Source organism: Leptinotarsa decemlineata, unplaced genomic scaffold, assembly GCF_025532065.1.
Source record: "Leptinotarsa decemlineata unplaced genomic scaffold, Ldec_3_MD MMD2_tig00078422_RagTag_RagTag, whole genome shotgun sequence".
Taxonomy (NCBI): Eukaryota; Metazoa; Arthropoda; class Insecta; order Coleoptera; family Chrysomelidae; genus Leptinotarsa; species Leptinotarsa decemlineata.
Window position 1 is genome coordinate 22,363,829 of NW_027412747.1, and position 17,783 is coordinate 22,381,611.

A 17,783-nucleotide genomic window follows, 5' to 3' on the forward strand; every position below is an offset into this window, starting at 1 on the left:
TAAGTTTTTTACATATGTTATCAATTTGGTTGTTGAAGGTTAATTTCTAATCCAGCTCCATGCCAAGGAATTTTGTGCTTTCTGATGCTAAGATAACAGTGTGGCCTAAGTTGAACTTCATGTTGTTGATGTGTTTTTGAGGACCACTGAATTGGATGAGGACCATTTTTCCCATATTATTAATGAGGTGATTTCTCTCACACCATTGAGTGAAGGTCTTCACTACTAGTTGTATAACATTCATCAAGTCAAATGAAGACCTGTCCTTTGTTAATGTGGAGAGGTAGGTCATTGATATACAATAAAAACAGCAAAGGACCCAATACTCCACCTTGAGGAGTCCCAAGGGAAATATTTTTTTCCTCTGTAAGTTCTTTATTGAACTCAACTGTTAGGGTTCTGCCGGGCATTTATGATAAAATGAAAGATTGTATGGGTTCTCGAATGCCCATTGCTTCTAATTTCATCTTCAAGAAGTATGGATTAATGTTGTCAAAGGCGCGGGTGAGGTCAAAGAAAAGTCCTACTACATATACATTTTTATCGATATTTCCATAGATATACTGAATCATATCTGTTGATGCGGTCTCAATGGAGTAGTTGGGTCGGAAACCGTGGTGACAAGGGGGAGTATATACACAACACTATTGATTAGGAAGTAACAGTGGACAAAAAAGCAAATTCCAAAAAAATACCCAACATTATTCACTCTCTAAGTTTATAGACAAAGCTGTCACAAATATTTCACATTTCACATTTTTGTTTTCATTTACGATAAATTAGATTTGCTCTATGCAAACATACAAGAAAGATGATTTTTTTTCATATATTGCGTACCAAAAATGTATTCTTTTCTGTTTATATTACAGAAATTAACTTCTCTATCATTTTATTTCTGTTCATTTCATGCATCGAGATCCATATCATGAAATTCTGATGATGCTCCTACCTGTATATTTTTTCTGTTTTCCCATTTTATTTTTATCGTCTATGTACGAAAATACAATTTTATGATTTTCATTCCTACACTAACTGTCATAGCCGTAGTATTATCACTCACTCTACATTTCTGTGATCCAGATTTATTATTATTTTATAACCTGAAGATGTAAAAATACCGAAACGTACGTCGCTATTGTACCATTGAAAATGAATATATAGTATTTCTAATTTCATTTCTATACCGGGTGTCCCACATTTTATGTGACAGGCAATATCTGGTTTGTTGAAGGAGATACACAAAAATGTTTCATACAAAAGTTTTAGGAGTTCATGAGAGCTATATTTTGATATAATTTTTAAATATACAGGGTGTTTGGTGTAGGTGCTACAGACCAAAATTCCATTTTTTAAAACAGAACGCCCTGTATATCATTACATATTCAGATGCTACGTTAAATTCTGATATCATTTCATGTTTGGTTTTTGAAATTCGGTTACGGCGTTGTTGAGTTATTGCTTAAAATGTAAAGTCTTGAGAACGACTATTATTTTTTTAAATATCTCATACAATCATTCTCTCTGCATCAGATCACATGAAAATTAGTCAAAATTTTGAGTGTTCGAAGTAATGGTTTCAATTTTGAGTTGTGGAATTCAGTCAGGAATCATTTTGAATATGAAACAATTGCGAAATTGAAAGAGGTGTATTCGAAAACAAATCTTTAATTAATAACAATATAAATAATATAACTTGATAAATCATTTCATAAGAATGGTAGGTACCTAGAAATGAGTCATAAAAATTGTTCAAAGTGATGCCCATTAGATATTATACAGGCTTCGAAACGTCGAATCACTTCTCTCGTACAAGTCGCTCTTATAATATCAGGCGTAATATCACTGCACGCTAGTCGAATTTTCATTTTCAGATCATCCACATTCAAAGGGGGAGTAGTGAAAACAATATCTTTCAAATAACCCCATAGGAAAAAATCAAGCGGTGATAAATCTGGGGAACGAGCCGGCCAACGAATTGGACCCTTATTACCAATCCATCTATTTGGGTACGTTCTATCCAGATATTCAGTAACAACCTGTGAATTGTGAGGAGGAGCACCATCTTGTTGCCACCAAATTCCTTGTCGTTCTGCTATGGGAATATCTTCCATCAACTGAATCAAATCATTTTCTAGAAAATGTAAATATCGCAATCCATTAAGATTTTCATTGAAAAAGTAAGATCCTATGATGCGGCCATTGAACAATCCACACCATACATTAATACCCCAAGTAGTTTGAAAATTACTTTCGCGGATCCAGTGGGGATTTTCTTGTGACCAATAGTGACTGTTATGTCGATTCACAACTCCATTATTGTGGAATCGCGATTCATCGCTCCACAAAATTAGACTGAATATGTTAGGACTTTCATGTAATATTACCTGAATACAAGCAATGAATTCAAGTCGTCGTTCAAAGTCCGTGGGTTTCAAACCTTGTACCAACTGAATTTTGAATAGGTGCTATTTATTTTCTTTCAGAATTCTCTGTACATTAGATTTACTCACACCGACTTCTTCTGCAAGAGTACGGATAGAAACATGTGGATGAATAATAATATAAGCCAACACATTGATCTCTAAATCTTCAGTTCTAACAGATCTCGTATGATGACGATGCTTTATAGTAGAAGGAAATGGCCCAGTTCGCAATTTTTCTACAACTCTCGAAAAAGTCATTCGTGACGGAATGGGTCTGTCTGGAAAACGTTCTTGGTATAGACGTTGTGCTTGACGGCAGTTTTTCTGACATTCCCCAAAAATTGGTAACATATCAATGCAATCACTTGGACTAAACGCGAAAGGCATACTGGAGTTTTCGCACAAAGAACACAGTTACTGTTTTGCAAAGAATCACTGAATCGAACTGACAAATAGATACAATTCGTAGAGGTGAGAATAATGGTTTGTATTCAGTAGTAGTCTAGTTCAATTTAATAAAAGATATAGACTGGATTCGTGTACGAGTAAATAAGTTTTTTGAAACTTTATATTTAAGGAAAAGTGCAATAACTCAACAACGCCGTAACCGAATTTCAAAAACCAAACATGAAATGATATCAGAATTCAACGTAGCATCTGAATATGTAATGATATACAGGGCGTTCTATTTTAAAAAATGGAATTTTGGTCTGTAGCACCTACACCAAACACCCTGTATATTTAAAACTTATATCAAAATATAGCTCTCATGAACTCCTAAAACTTTTGTATGAAACATTTTTGTGTATCTCCTTCAACAAACCAGATATTGCCTGTCACATAAAATGTGGGACATCCGGTATATGCTAAGGAAACCTACTGAATAAAGAAAATAGCCAGGACTTAGTATTTATATTCTACATGTGGAAGTTTTAGGATATCACGCTGTTCGCAATACAGCAACAAAACTTAAACTATCGAATCATTTATCCGAAATCGAAATATTGACGTCAAACGGTTTCAACGGATTATTGAAAATATAGAATATTGCAGAAAATCAATCGAATTTATGATTAAAAGTTGGACAACAAAATATGTCACCTCTATTTCGTTCGTTTCAGAATCAGTGGACCGATGGTTTGACATCAAGAATGTACATTAACAGGGCACACCTAGGGGATTCAGGAAATTACTCGTGTGTGCCAACCACCGCGGGATCAGCGAGCGTCAACGTCCACATTATCAGTGGTGAGTAATCTATATACAAAGATAGGTACATGTATTTATTTACCAGGGTGGTCTCATCTAGAGATGGCGGTAGTTGATTGAAAAATATCACTGTATTAGGGAGTACACAATCTATAAAGCATGTGTTTTAAGTTTGAAGACGCTGCGTTGTTTAGTATTTTTTTCTTCTGGGATACGAGGACGTTATTCGACAGTATAGAGTCTCCCCAGGCAAATACCATACCTCAGTCGTTTTTCCAAATGGATTTAATCTCCAGTGATTCAACTCCAATGTGAATCGCTACTTTCGCACAGACACCGCTCTAAGAGAGCTTTAAGGATTTTCCTGTAGTACTTGTGTTTTGTCTTTGAAAAAAATTATGAAAAAATTCAATTCAGGCTTTTGCGGAATTGAAAAAAAAATAAATGAGTGAAATTTTGACAATATTTGAAAGATATCTTCAACAGTTCAAAAGAGCTGAAACTCTGCATTCATTTGAAGAAAATATTCTTCTCCACGAGAATAAATACACTGTTCCAAGTTAGCACCATCAGAAACTGCATCATTCGCATTTATGTGACGGCGAAGTCATAATCTCTTTTCTCCAAAGGTGAAAACTTCATTAGCGTTTGTTTCACTAGTTTTTGCGCTCCTGGAATGCCCGCTAGCCATTCTGAAACATTAATAATGGCTCACTTTGACAAAAAGCAATGGAGTGCATCCGCCGCATACGCTATCTTCTGTTAATTCGTTTCTCTGCAGCTCATCCTCGTGAAATATTTGCCTGGCACTCCAAATTAGAGCTATCATTTATCAAATTTATTACATTCATTGTTATCTCGATAGTTGGATGTAGGATACAAACACCATTATTTAAAGCAAATAATGTCCATACATACGGTTCGAAAATTGAACAGCCCCGTTCCTGAACGTGATACCTGAAATGATGTGGACTCGAATTCGCATGTAACAATGAAGCTATAGTTCAAGTTAACGATAGTGCAATCTACCTTTAATCTACCTTTAATTTAATCTCCCCTTTAATAATATAGTTGGGGATCTAACTAATTTCGTTATTCAATAATAATTTCTAATTATATTAGAATCACAATAACTATATAATATACAGAGTGTTCCTTAAACACCTGCTAATATTTAAGGAGGTAATTCTTAGACCCATTTTAAGGGGACATAGGACATACGTCCTATGGACGTATGTCCTAAACGCCTTAACTTTTGAGATACAGGGTGGCAAAGTTTTCAAAAATAATCAGTTTTTAATAATAACTGAGATAATTTTGTAGACATCTTTGGCATATTTGGTACATATGTTCCATGCCTCAAGGCGCATTTTCTGATGTACAATTTTCTGTATATTTTTAGCGAAAAAAATACTACGCCACTGCTTTATCTTGAATTAAAAATTATTTTTGAAATCTGCATACATTTTTGAGCACATTTGATATGCTGGGTTTTCTTTGTCCGACGCATGGTTTTCGCTCAAAAAATTAAAAATCGCTTTACTTAACGATAAAATCCTTAAAAATCTGATGCGGTATCGTGCATCGACTGAAAGCAAACTAAGAGATCAGATTTGTTGCAAAATAATTGAGGATCTAAAAGGTATTTGTTTGTTGTCAGATGCACTGTTCTCAATTAAAATTACGTCATAACGCAGCACCGCTTAATAATTTTTGAAAACATAAATTTAGTTATCCTGGAATAAATGACGTGTAGCAGAATTTATTTACTGCACCTCTTGGAAATATGGAGTTTGTCTATATGTGATTTCTTTTAAAGATTAAAAGCAGAAAAAACAGCGTACCCGCCATAGCAATAAAAAACGAATTCTCTGTATGTACAAACGTCAGTAGCTAATATTGATGTTGGTTTAAAGTAAGGTGTTGGTGTTAAAAACTGTCACAGCGCGTTTTGATTGATTTTGAAGTGTTATTGAAGTTATTTTGGTAGTCCGCTGTTTTTCTGAATATCAGTAAATATGGTAAATCATACGAATGCGGAAATGGCACAAATGCATTACGTATATGGCCTTGCCAATGGTAATGCAACAGAAGCCAGGCGCATTTATCAGGAAAGATATCCTAATCGTGCCTTACCAGATAGCCGAACCTTTTCAAATATTCATCGTCGACTTGGGTAAACTGGTAGTTTCAAGAATGGAAATCCGGAAGGTAGACCTCGTGTAGTAAGAACTCCTGAAATTGAGGAAGCGGTGCTGCAAGAAATTGAGGAACATCCTGAGACGAGTACGAGGAAGATCGCTAGAACTCTGGATATTTGTCATCGAATTGTTTGGCGTATTTTGGTTGATTTTTTTTATACCCATACCTAATTTCAAGAGTGCAGGCATTACTCCCCAGAGATTTTCCACAGCGTGTGAACTTCAGTCAGTGGTATCTACAAAGTATTGCACTAAATCCGCAGTTTGAGACACAAATTTTGTTCACAGACGAAGCAAATTTTTCTAGGAATGCCATTCAAAATTTACATAACAATCATCTGTGGGCTGAAGAAAATCCCCATGCAATAACCGAAACCCATTTCCAACAACAATTTTCGGTTAATGTATGGGCAGGAATTATAGGTGATCATCTAATAGGCCCATTTTTTCTACCAGGACGCCTTGATGGTCGTTCTTATTTACACTTTCTCGAAGAAGACTTACCTAGGTTATTGGAAAATATGCCACTTGCGTTGAGGAATCGAATATGGTACATGTCCGAAACCATTTAAATACAGTTTATCCTAATCGTTGGATAGGTCGCGGAGGACCTCAGCAATGGCCAGCAAGATCCCCCGATCTCAACAGTTTAGATTTTTTTATGGGGTCACCTTAAAACTCTTGTGTATAAAACTCCCGTTAATACTTTAGAAGATTCAAGAGAGCGAATAGTTGCCTCGTGTGAAACTATACGAAATACGCCGGGAATATTTGAACGGGTGCGTAATTCCATGCGTAGAAGGGCGAAAGCATGCATACTAAGTGCAGGTGGCCACTTCCAACAATTTTTATCATCAGTTTTGGTATTATTACTAATTAACAAATTTGTGCTATTCGTTTAGACTTACTGTCACAAAATAAAATAAAACTTGTTTTTGTGAAAAATGTATTTTTTTGCAGATTATGTTTTCAAATATTATTAGGGAATTGGTAATGCGTTATGAAGCAATTTTCAGATTCTCATTCATTTTAGAATTGATCTAATTTCTTAATTTGCTTTCTGTCGATTTTTATTTTTTTGAGTGAAAATCATGCGTCGGACGAAGAAATGCCAAGAGATCAAATTTTCTCAAAAATAAATGAGGATTTTAAAAATGATTTTATTTTGAAAAGAAAGCATTGGCGTAGTACTTTTTCCCCAAAAATATTCAATGCGAAACCCGTAGGGATGCCACTGTTTGAAAAAATACAAATTTGTGTACATCAGAAAATGCGCCTTGAGGCATGGAACATATGTACCAAATATGCCAAAGATGTCTACAAAATTATCTCTGTTATTATTAAAAAACTGATTATTTTTGAAAACTTTGCCACCCTGTATCTCAAAAGTTAAGGCGTTTAGGACATACGTCCATAGGAAGTTTTTTTCTTAAAATGGGTCTAAGAATTACCTCCTTAAATATTAGCATGTGTTTAAGGAACTCCCTGTATATACAGTGCGAGTCTCTAACATGAAACAAGTTCCCTAATCAAAGGTGTTGTTTCTTTCGGAAATATGCTCGGACATGTCGATTAGTATTTTAAATTGCCTTTATTTTAATGCAAAGAGAAAAAGTATACAGTGTGTCTCAAATATGAGATCATCGATAATTTTTTCAAATGACAACCCTGTTTTTTTAATGACTTTTAATAAAGGGTTCAACAAGTTGCACATGCTTGCCAAATTTCAATTCTTTACTCCTTGTTCTTCAAAAGATATTCAACAAATATTATCTAATTCAAAAAATGAATTCAATTCAATAGTCTTTCTTTAACAAGTGTTCAAAATGTTGTCCTTTTACTAACTGACAATACCCTAAACATAACTGAAACTCGTTTTGAACATTTCTGATTACTTCGCCGGAAATCAGCCTACACTCCTGTCTTATTCGTTCTTTTAAATCCTCAATATTTGCCGGTTTGGTCTTAAAAACTCTCCAAGTAACCCCATAAGAAAAAGTCCAAAGGTGTTGAATCCGGAGACCCAGGTGGCCATTCATAGGGTCCTCTTCTGCCAATCCATCTACCTGGACAGGTACTCACGGACAGGTCTTGCAAAATGAGGAGGCGCGATGTCCTTTTGAAACCAGATGTTCCTATTCGGGACGTCAGCTTCTATAGGACAAGGGAACAACATAGCCAAATTCGGAACTAGGTCCTCCTGCAATAATTCTAAATATCTTGTTCCAGTCCCTGCCCAAATATTGACTCTTTCTGGATGTTGAGTGTGGCCTTCGCTCATCCAGTGTGGGTTTCTGTCTGCCAAATTTCAACAATTTTGACGATTTACCACACCATTCAACATAAACGTTGATTCGTCAGAAAATAGAACGTTTTCTTTTTGTACAACATTCCTGTCTAGTAGATCCATCATTTGTTCGCAAAACTGGATTCTTCTATCTGGATCATTTTCGGTGAGTTCCTGGAAGATTGTTATTTTATATGGATGGAATGTTTCAGCTTCAAAAACTCTTGCCACTGAAGACTGGCTAATTTCGAGTTCCCTAGCTATCTGCCTAGTGGGGATATGGGAATTTTCTTCGACAGAGAGAAGAATTTATTTTGACCTCTTCACTGAGCGCACTCCGACGATGATTATTTGTTTTTTTCAAATGCCCATTTTCTCGGAACTGTTTTTCGATCTTGCTTACGGTACTTCGCGATATGGATGGTAAATCAGGATACTTCTCTCTGAATAAATGGGTAACTTCATTTTGTGTTCTTGTCCTATCTGTCCTATGTGTTTCAGTTAAGTATGGCATTTTACTAATGGCGAACAACAAACTGTGAAACTACTAACAGTTTTTGTGCACAAATATGATTGGAATGCGATACTACTCTCCTTACTTTCTTTTGATAACCTTTTTATGACAATGTCACTGTAAGGTGTCTCTGACATTCTATATATGGCATGCTCAAGGTTGCCTCTTTCCTCTCAGACATACCTACGACTTTATAGGTAGGTACGTGGGGCAGACACCCAACGGAAAAACCAACAACTAACCCAGCTACTGCCGCGCAGAGAGTTGAAGTAAAACCATCAAGCACCTGTGCAACGTCTTCGACTTGGAAGATTCTTTGCAAGTTATTTCCCACTATGAAACGCAGAAATTAATTTCATTTGGTCGATCCGACCAACCGATAGACCGATGTCGGGGTGACTGCCCCATCATCAGTACTGGGCATGGATCGACCAAACGAAATTAATTTCTGAAAATAACGAAAATGTGTTTTCATTTGATTAGTCCTCATTTTCGTTTGTGCCTATGTTGTCTGTCTGACACATATATTTCAAACATTTTTTTGACATGGATAACTAATGTTTGGTAAGTGCACCTGTTTGTTTCTCCTTTACATAATATGAGATTGTATAAACTTTATAAATTTTGCAATATATATTGGCATATACTGTTTACTTATTAAATCATTTTATTATCGAGCACTGATGATGGATTTAATAAAGTCCGAAACGTTGGCAAAACTAAATTGTTTATCTACGAACATTTTTTAACCCTTTCCCAACCAATAGAAAAAACCGCATTTGTATTATTTATACTGAATCAAGGTATGGGATTATTGTAGATTTCAATTCATTGTATGAACATTTCTGAATTTTTCAGGTCTAATTGAAAAATTTTATTCATGTAATTTGATAAGGGAATAAAGTATGAGTGGTTGTGAGTTCATGATCACCGTTCTGTGTATCACTTCCATTCACAATCAGTTCAATTTTATTTGATCAGTTTTCATCAACGGGCATAAATTTGTATCAACGCAGCAACATTTTTACTGATTTCCATATGGTTATTTCCAAAATTCTGCAATTGTCCCTGGGTACAAACTCATAAAACACCTGGGGATATGGAAAATGCACCTAGGAAAATGCATTTCAAAACTCTGCTTTTCCCTGGGAACAAACTAATAAAATACCTAGGGACATGGAGAAACATATGAAGTGACAAATATTGAAATGACACCTGTTTTGACAAGGGGTGTAAACTCATAAAACACCAGGGGGCATGGTAAAATGTACCTTGGGACAAGTATCAAAATGGTACATGTTTCGACAATGGACATACATTTGTGTCAACCCAGCAATATTTTCCTGATTTTTCAATGTTCATTTTCAAAACTCTAAAATTTTTCCTGGATACAAACTAATAAAATACCTAGAGACATGGAGAAACGTATCAAGTAACAAGTATTGAAATGGTACATGTTTTGACAATGGGCGAGTATTTGTATCAACCCCGCAACATTTGGTTTTGTATGGTTATTTCCAGAATTCTGCAATTGTCCCTGGGTACAAACTCATAAAACACCTGGGGACATGGAAAATGCACCTAGGGACAAGTATCAAAATAGTAAATGTTTTGACAATGGACAAATACTGGTATCAACCCTGCAACACTTTCCCCTTTTTTGTATGGTTGTTTCCGAAACTCTGCAATTGTCCCTGGGTACAAAGTCATAAAACACCTGGGGACGTGGAAATTGTACCTAGGGACAAGTATGAAAACAGTAAATGTTTTGACAATGGGCAAGTACTTGTATCAATCCCAAAACAATTTTCTGATTTTTGTATGGGTGTTTCCGAAACTCTGCAATTGTCCCTGGGTACGGACTCATAAAATACCTGAAGATATGAGAAATGTACCTTGGGACAAGTATCAAAAAGTTACATGTTTTGACAATGGACAAATACTTGTATCAAACCCGCAACATTTTCCTAATTTTTGTATAGTTATTTCCGAAACTCTGCAATTATCCCTGGGTATAAACTCATAAAATACCTGGGGACATGGATGAATGTCCCTAGAGACAAGTATCAAAATAGGCCATCATAAACTGTTGATATCATCGAATGCATTATACCAGTAACAATAGCTCAAACTTCAATGGAATATGTATTCACTAATTCCATGTTATTCCAGTTTCTCAAATTCTGTCATACAGAAATTTCCTACAACGAATAATAGAAACATATCAAGATCCACCCATACAAATATCTAAATCCAATATTGGATTTGTTCAACGGATTACAAAAGAACCCACACACATTCTAAATTACAGCTTTCCCCTTTTATCCATTGATTTATATTCTTCGTTTACATTTATCACCGTACGATGGCTTGTTTCGATAATTTCAGGATTAAAGGATGGGTGGAAACCTCCAGGGATTCAAATTCCGATATATCTCTCCGAGCATTTTCGTGTCATTCCAGCTCCCTTCGCTGTGAATAAAAATATCAAGACATGATATTTCTCTTATTCGCCGGGTTACATTGTCATTCAAGCTGTATAACGCCATACAAGAAAAGATACGTTCAACAAAAGGAATAAGTGTACCTCACTCTTGTCAGACACAGATATACTGTTGCGATTTATTTAATATTTTTTGATAAATAAGGCGATTTCAAGGAAGAAAATTCAGCGGCTATTAATTATATGTTATATTTGTTGTATCCGAATGGTAGGTACATGTTTTGACAATGGGCGTAAACTCATAAGACACCTGGGGACATGGTAAAATGTACCTAGGGACAAGCATCAAAATGGTACATGTTTCGACAATAGACATACATTCGTCTCAACCCAGCAAAATTTTCCTGATTTTTAAATGTTCATTTCTAAAACTCTGCAATTTTCCTTGGGTACAAACTAATAAAATACCTATGGACATGGAGAAACGTATTAAGTGGCAAATATTGAAGTGGTTCATGTTTTGACAATGGGCGTAAACTCATAAAACACCTGGGGACATGGTAAAATGTACCTATGGACAAGCATCAAAATGGTACATGTTTCGATAATAGACATACATTTGTGTCAACCCAGCAAAATTTTCCTGATTTTTAAATGTTTATTTCTAAAACTCTGCAATTTTCCTTGGGTACAAACTAATAAAATACCTATGGACATGGAGAAACGTATTAAGTGACAAGTATTGAAGTGGTTCATGTTTTGACAATGGGCGTAAACTCATAAAACACCTGGGGACATGGTGAAATATACCTAGGGACAAGTATCAAAATGGTACATGTTTCGACAATGGACATACATTTGTGTCAACCCAGCAACATTTTTCCTGATTTTTCAATGTTCATTTCCAAAACTCTGCAGTTTTTCCTGGGTACAAACTAATAAAATACCTAGGGACATGGAGAAACGTATCAAGTGATACGTTTGTGTGATAAGTATTGAAATGATACATGTTTTTTTGATAATATGCGTGAACTCATTAAACAGCTGGGTACATGGTACAATGTACCTAGGGACAAGTATCAAAATGGTGCATGTATCGACAATGAACATACATTTGTATCAACCCAGCAACATTTTCCTGATTTTTAAATGTTCATTTCTAAAACTGCAATTTTCTTTGGGTACAAACTAATAAAATACCTAGGGACATGGAGAAACGTATCAAGAGATAAGTATTGAAAGGTTACATGTTTTGACAATGGGCGTAAACTCATAAAACGCCTGGGGACATGGTAAAATGTACCTATGGACAAGTATCAAAATGGTGCATGTTTCGACAATGGACATACATTTGTGTCAACCCAGCAACATTTTCCTGATTTTTTAATGTTCATTTCCAAAACTCTGCAGTTTTTCCTGGGTACAAACTAATAAAATACCTAGGGACATGGAGAAACGTATCAAGTGACAAATATTGAAATGATACATGTTTTTTTGATAATGGGCGTGAACTCATTAAACAGCTGGGGACATGGTACAATGTACCTCGGGACAAGTATCAAAATGGTGCATGTATCGACAATGAACATACATTTGTGTCAACCCAGCAACATTTTCCTGATGATTCAATGTTCATTTCGAAAACTCTGCAATTTTTGTGGGTACAAACTAATAAAATACCTAGGGACACGGAGAAATGTATCAAGTGACAAGTATTGAAATGGTACATGTTTTAACAATGGGCGTAAACTCAACCCAACAACATTTTGATATGGTTATTTCTAAAATTCTGCAATTGTCTCTGGGTACAAACTTATATAATACGTGGAGCTCTCACCTATACCCCCTCTTACCTCTCCCCGCTTCATCGAGTTGGTCGTGTAGACGTTTCGTCTACTACTGCGGTAGAGATCATCAAAGGCGATTAGATAGTGGAGACCGGAGACATATTCCACGATTGTAGTTTCTGTGTTGACAACTCGATAACTTCGACCGTTATTTTATCGCTTTTGATAATGTCTACCGCAGTGGCAGACGAAACGTAAGGCATCAAACCTGCAGAAGACGGTCGAAAAACCCAGAAACTGCCTTGACACAACTATCTCCGTCTGTGAAAGTACACAGTCTTTCTCCGTGAACTTGAAAAGTCAATATTTTTAGGTTGTTCACGACATAAGTGTCTAACATAATTTTGTTGTTTCAGGAGAACATCCCGCTGCTATGCAACACGGAAACAAAAACAAAGCGTCCCCACCTTTCTCATTCCAAGGCACGATAGTTTTTTGTAGTATTTTTTCCATACTCATAAAACATGGTAGATGAAATATTTGTAAATATGTAACTTCGAATTTCCAAAATACTTTCTCTCATAGGTTTCACTGAAAGAACCAAATTTATTTCATTTCCCATATTCTCGTTTCTCCATCTAACCCTTGGCATGAAAAGATTTGAGAAAATGAACGATGATGTAGGTCTTATAAAGTGTTGAGATACGATCATAGTCACTCTTCTGTGTTAATACTTTCCCTTGATATTATATCATATATTTATAGAAACTTGCCTTTTGTAAAATAAAATTTGGAATATTTAAGTTTAACTTGTATTATTTTATTATACCTATAACATTTTTGACTGTGTCATTGACAAAGAAAGTGATTTATTAAAGGTATTTTGTTGTGTCTTATGTTAAAAAGGGTGTTTCATTCTCCAAAGGTCAGATAAGTATGAAAAAGGGTCCAAAATGTTTTATTTGCGAATGGGACAGCAGAGACAGAAAAAGTCAGTATTTGTTGCTCAAGCGTGAGTCACTTAGGTACTCCAGGCCGTAAAAATGTTAAAAATAAGCCTTTAGTAAACCCTGATGATATACTTTTACCACCGTTGCACTCGGTCTGATGAAAAAATTTTTAAAAGATATGCGCAAAAATGTCAGTGGATTTTTATATCTGAAAAATTCCCCAAACTCAGCCATGCGAAAATTGAGGGTAGAATATTTGTAGGCTAACAAATACGACAACTTATGAAGGATAAGAGATCTGAAGGAGAACTAAATGACCAGGAAAAAATCGCCTGGAAATGTATTGTGAGTGTTGTCCAAAATTTCCTAGGAAATCATAAAGCGGAAAACACAAAGACTTGATAGAAGAACTAATATTGTCAGATAATGGTTTGGGGTGTAATGTATCCTAAAAAATACGTATGTTTGACTCTCATCTAGATTTGGGTGCTGTGAGTGACGAACAAGGGAAGAGATTCCATTAGGACATTTACTTAATAGAGAAGCGTTATCAATGGAAATCGAGCCCAGGAATACTAAAAGATTATTGTTGGTTGGTTAAAAAGTGGTTAAAAAGTTTTGGGATCTAGAAAGTGAACAAAACGAACAAGAGGGGTCCTGAAATTGGCCATTGAGGAACACCAAAACGCACATCTTTTATCGAGCAATGTTATTGCATTGAGAGTGAATCCCACACAACTAATTACCGATGGAAAACGTGCATGACTGATTCCATCAAAAGCTTCGGAGTAGTCCAGCAGTACCGTTTTACGCACATGCTCATGAAACGGAATCATTCATACTTCAGTTCTCAGCTTATGAGAGAACTGGTGATCGTTTCCAACTAAAATTGACAATGAGACAATGATTTAAGAACTTGGGCTTTCACAGCCAGAGTTACGATTAGAAAGAATAAAATCTGGACTAGTAGGGTGTGATCGGAAGGAAGTTGTAGTACCAAACGTTTGGTGTGCTACCACGACATACATCTTCAGTGGTGTATGCATTGGCTATGACTATGTAGGTAAGTAATTTCTATATAATTCAATGTTCATATGAAAATAGTTGCTTCTATTAAGTATGTAACTCAATGTTCATGTGGAAGAAGTGGTTTTCTTCTAGTTTGTATCTGAAAGAAACTTCTGTGCATTATCTACACATTTCAATCAGTTTCTTGCTTGAAGATAGAGGAGTAGAAAGACAAAAGATTAATATCACAGACAGATTCCAAACTGAGTCATATTACCTATAATGGAAACACTACTCATGTGAAAATAAATATATTTCGGCATTTCAAAACTTTTTTGGGCTGGAAACAAATAGTTGTACATATTGAAAAAACTATCTATTGAAATTACATCATGTATAGCATAGTTAGCTACTAAGCTAAACCAACCGATCCGAGAAACTGAAACATTTAAATACTAATTTTTTGTGTACAACTAAAGCCAGAAAATCTTTTGAAATGATGTGCCATAAAGAATGAATACATAATTTCAGAATCAAAAACTTATTTCCATTTAATGAATTCAACAAGATTCACAAGATTAGACGCAGCAAATTATACATACAACACACAATACATTTTGTTCTCAATTATTCGAATAGTTATACATCCTTTGGTAATTTTTCATTGTGTTTCTTAATATCCTCTTCATCGCTAAAAAATTCTGCTAGATTATCCCTAGGATTGGTGGGATGTGATGTCAGAAGCTTTTTATGAACAGGTATAGTAGCCTTCTTTTGAGTTTCCTGAGATTTGGTTATTGTAGAATAAATGGACATGGCCTGAAATAAAAACAGTAGCAGTAGATGAACTTGTAATCCATCATCAGACAGTGTCTGTTTTGATCTGCTAAGATCTCAACAGCACAACACTCAACTGTCCTAAAAAGGACAAGCCTGAAAGTATAGGTTACATCTGTCCTTACGAAGACATCTCATAGATGGCGTCTTCGTAGGAGAAGATGTCATCACCTTTAGTTGTGAATTATATTGCCATCGTACATTGAAATCACAACCTTTTTACACAGCCATCTGTATTACTAATTACAGGCTTTTTAAAATGAATTCTTTGAAGTAGAATGGAACAGATTTGTTTTACTCAAAGTGAAATTCTACAAAAATGTAAACCAAAATTTGTAAAATGGATCACTCATCAAAAAATAAATGAATATGACAATTAAATTGTTACTTACTTGTGAAACTAGGTTGGTAACATCTCCAGTATTGGCAGGAAGGATCAGAGTATTATTTGTTCTCGCCAATTTATTGAAAGCACTAATATACTGCTCTGCGATACTAAGTGAAGCTGCATTGGGTCCCAAATTTTTCTGCAAGGCTTCAGCCACCAGTTTCAAACCCCCCGACCGAGCTTCAGCAACTGCTAATATAGCTGCAGCTTCACCAGCTGCCTTATTGATCTGCTCTTGCCTTTCAGCTTCCGAAGCCAGAATTCTTGACTTCCTCTTACCTTCGGCTACGTTTATGTCAGCTTCGCGAACACCTTCGGACTCTAAAATAGCAGCTCTCTTCTTTCTTTCAGCTTCCACTTGCATTTGCATAGCTTCTTGAACTCTAGGAGGCAGTTTGATGTCCCTTATTTCGTAACGCAAGCATGTCATTCCCCATGCCTCGCTAGCTTTGTTGATAGAGTCGACAATTGAAATATTCAAGCTTTCTCTTTCTCTGAAAACTTTATCTAGGGATATTTTTCCCAGCTCAGATCTCATTGTAGTTTGAGCCAACTGCGTTATTGCAAATTCAGGATCTTCGACGCCATAACTTGCTAGGTAGGGATCTACTATTCTCAGATACAATACTCCGTCTATATTGAGAGTTACGTTATCGGAAGTAATTGCGCTCTGTTTGGGAATGTCGACTGCGATTTCCTTGAGGCTCTGAACGTATTTGACTCTGTCAGCAATAGGTATCAGTATATTTAAGCCTGGTTCTAGTATGCGATGAAATTTTCCCATTCGTTCCACAACCCAGGCCTGAAATCCCATAATGAAAATCTCTTCAATCCAATATGGTAATTGCTATGTGACGTTGGATAAGTCAGGTTGAAAATACGATGAATATTTTTGGAGTTCAATAAAATAACATTCAAGCACAGATATCTTTAAATATTCACACTATTTTTGCGTCAATCATCTATTCAGTCATCTCTCACACAGTCAACAAAAAATACTTACCTCCTGCTGAGGAACAAACATAACGACTGTGTTCATTGGAGTGTAGGACTTTTGTCTGATGTTAGCACTTTGATTTGCCAGTCTAAGTACATTATCCTAAAAAAAAATGTTTGTGAGTAGAAGACAAAACTTGAATTTAATGATAAAAGTTGACATACTTTCAACACGACCCTGCTTAAGCTTCTCGAAATCATTTCTATCAGACAACTTTACCTGTATGCTATAAATGAAAAATATTTAATAAATAAAAAAAATATTCAAATAATATTCAAATGTATAACCTAACATTTGACATTTACTATCAGTCTTCTTCTTTTCCTGTCATTTTCACGAGGACATTTTATAAAAGATGTTTTCTTGATGACGAACCGGAATCGGTTGAATAATCAAAATTACTCAATCCAAAGAAACGACATGAATAGTATTCACAATATAAGTCCATCCCAAAGATTATGTCGATTGAGATGCAACGAAAAGTTGAAACTGAAACACGAATCAAGCAGCATAGAAACGACAGAGTAAAGTGTAAAAAATAATGGATAGATCAAATGAAATAATATCATTCGGCAACATTTTTCATATTCTGTATTCATAAATCATCAAAAACTCCAAGCAACAAATCATTTTCTTCAGATTCTAACTTTTTAGAGTCATACATGTTAACATTAAATAATTTTAACATTTTTACAGGTGAAATGTTGTACAGGTTCTACCATTCTGTTGTAGCGTGAAT

General features: G+C 35.4%; 2 protein-coding genes across 2 annotated transcripts in view; one reads left to right on the forward strand and one right to left on the reverse strand.

Moving 5' to 3' along the window:
• LOC111503101 (zwei Ig domain protein zig-8) overlaps nt 1-13,681 on the forward strand; it is a 296,655-nt gene extending 282,974 nt beyond the window's left edge. Inside the window, exons 5-6 of the mRNA XM_074186021.1 lie at nt 3,545-3,671; nt 13,281-13,681. Of these exons, the coding sequence (XP_074042122.1) occupies nt 3,545-3,671; nt 13,281-13,399 (246 nt within the window). The 3' untranslated portion in view covers nt 13,400-13,681. The remainder of the gene's footprint in view (nt 1-3,544; nt 3,672-13,280) is intronic.
• A 1,436-nt stretch (nt 13,682-15,117) lies between these two features.
• Stoml2 (Stomatin like 2) lies at nt 15,118-17,367 on the reverse strand. The gene is made up of 4 exons (XM_023157327.2): nt 17,209-17,367; nt 17,051-17,146; nt 16,052-16,849; nt 15,118-15,641 (listed from the first exon to the last, which is right to left on the reverse strand). Exons 1-4 carry the CDS (start codon nt 17,242-17,244, stop codon nt 15,462-15,464), a joined length of 1,110 nt encoding a protein of 369 aa, XP_023013095.1. The 5' UTR covers nt 17,245-17,367; the 3' UTR covers nt 15,118-15,461.
• Nucleotides 17,368-17,783: the final 416 nt, after the last annotated feature.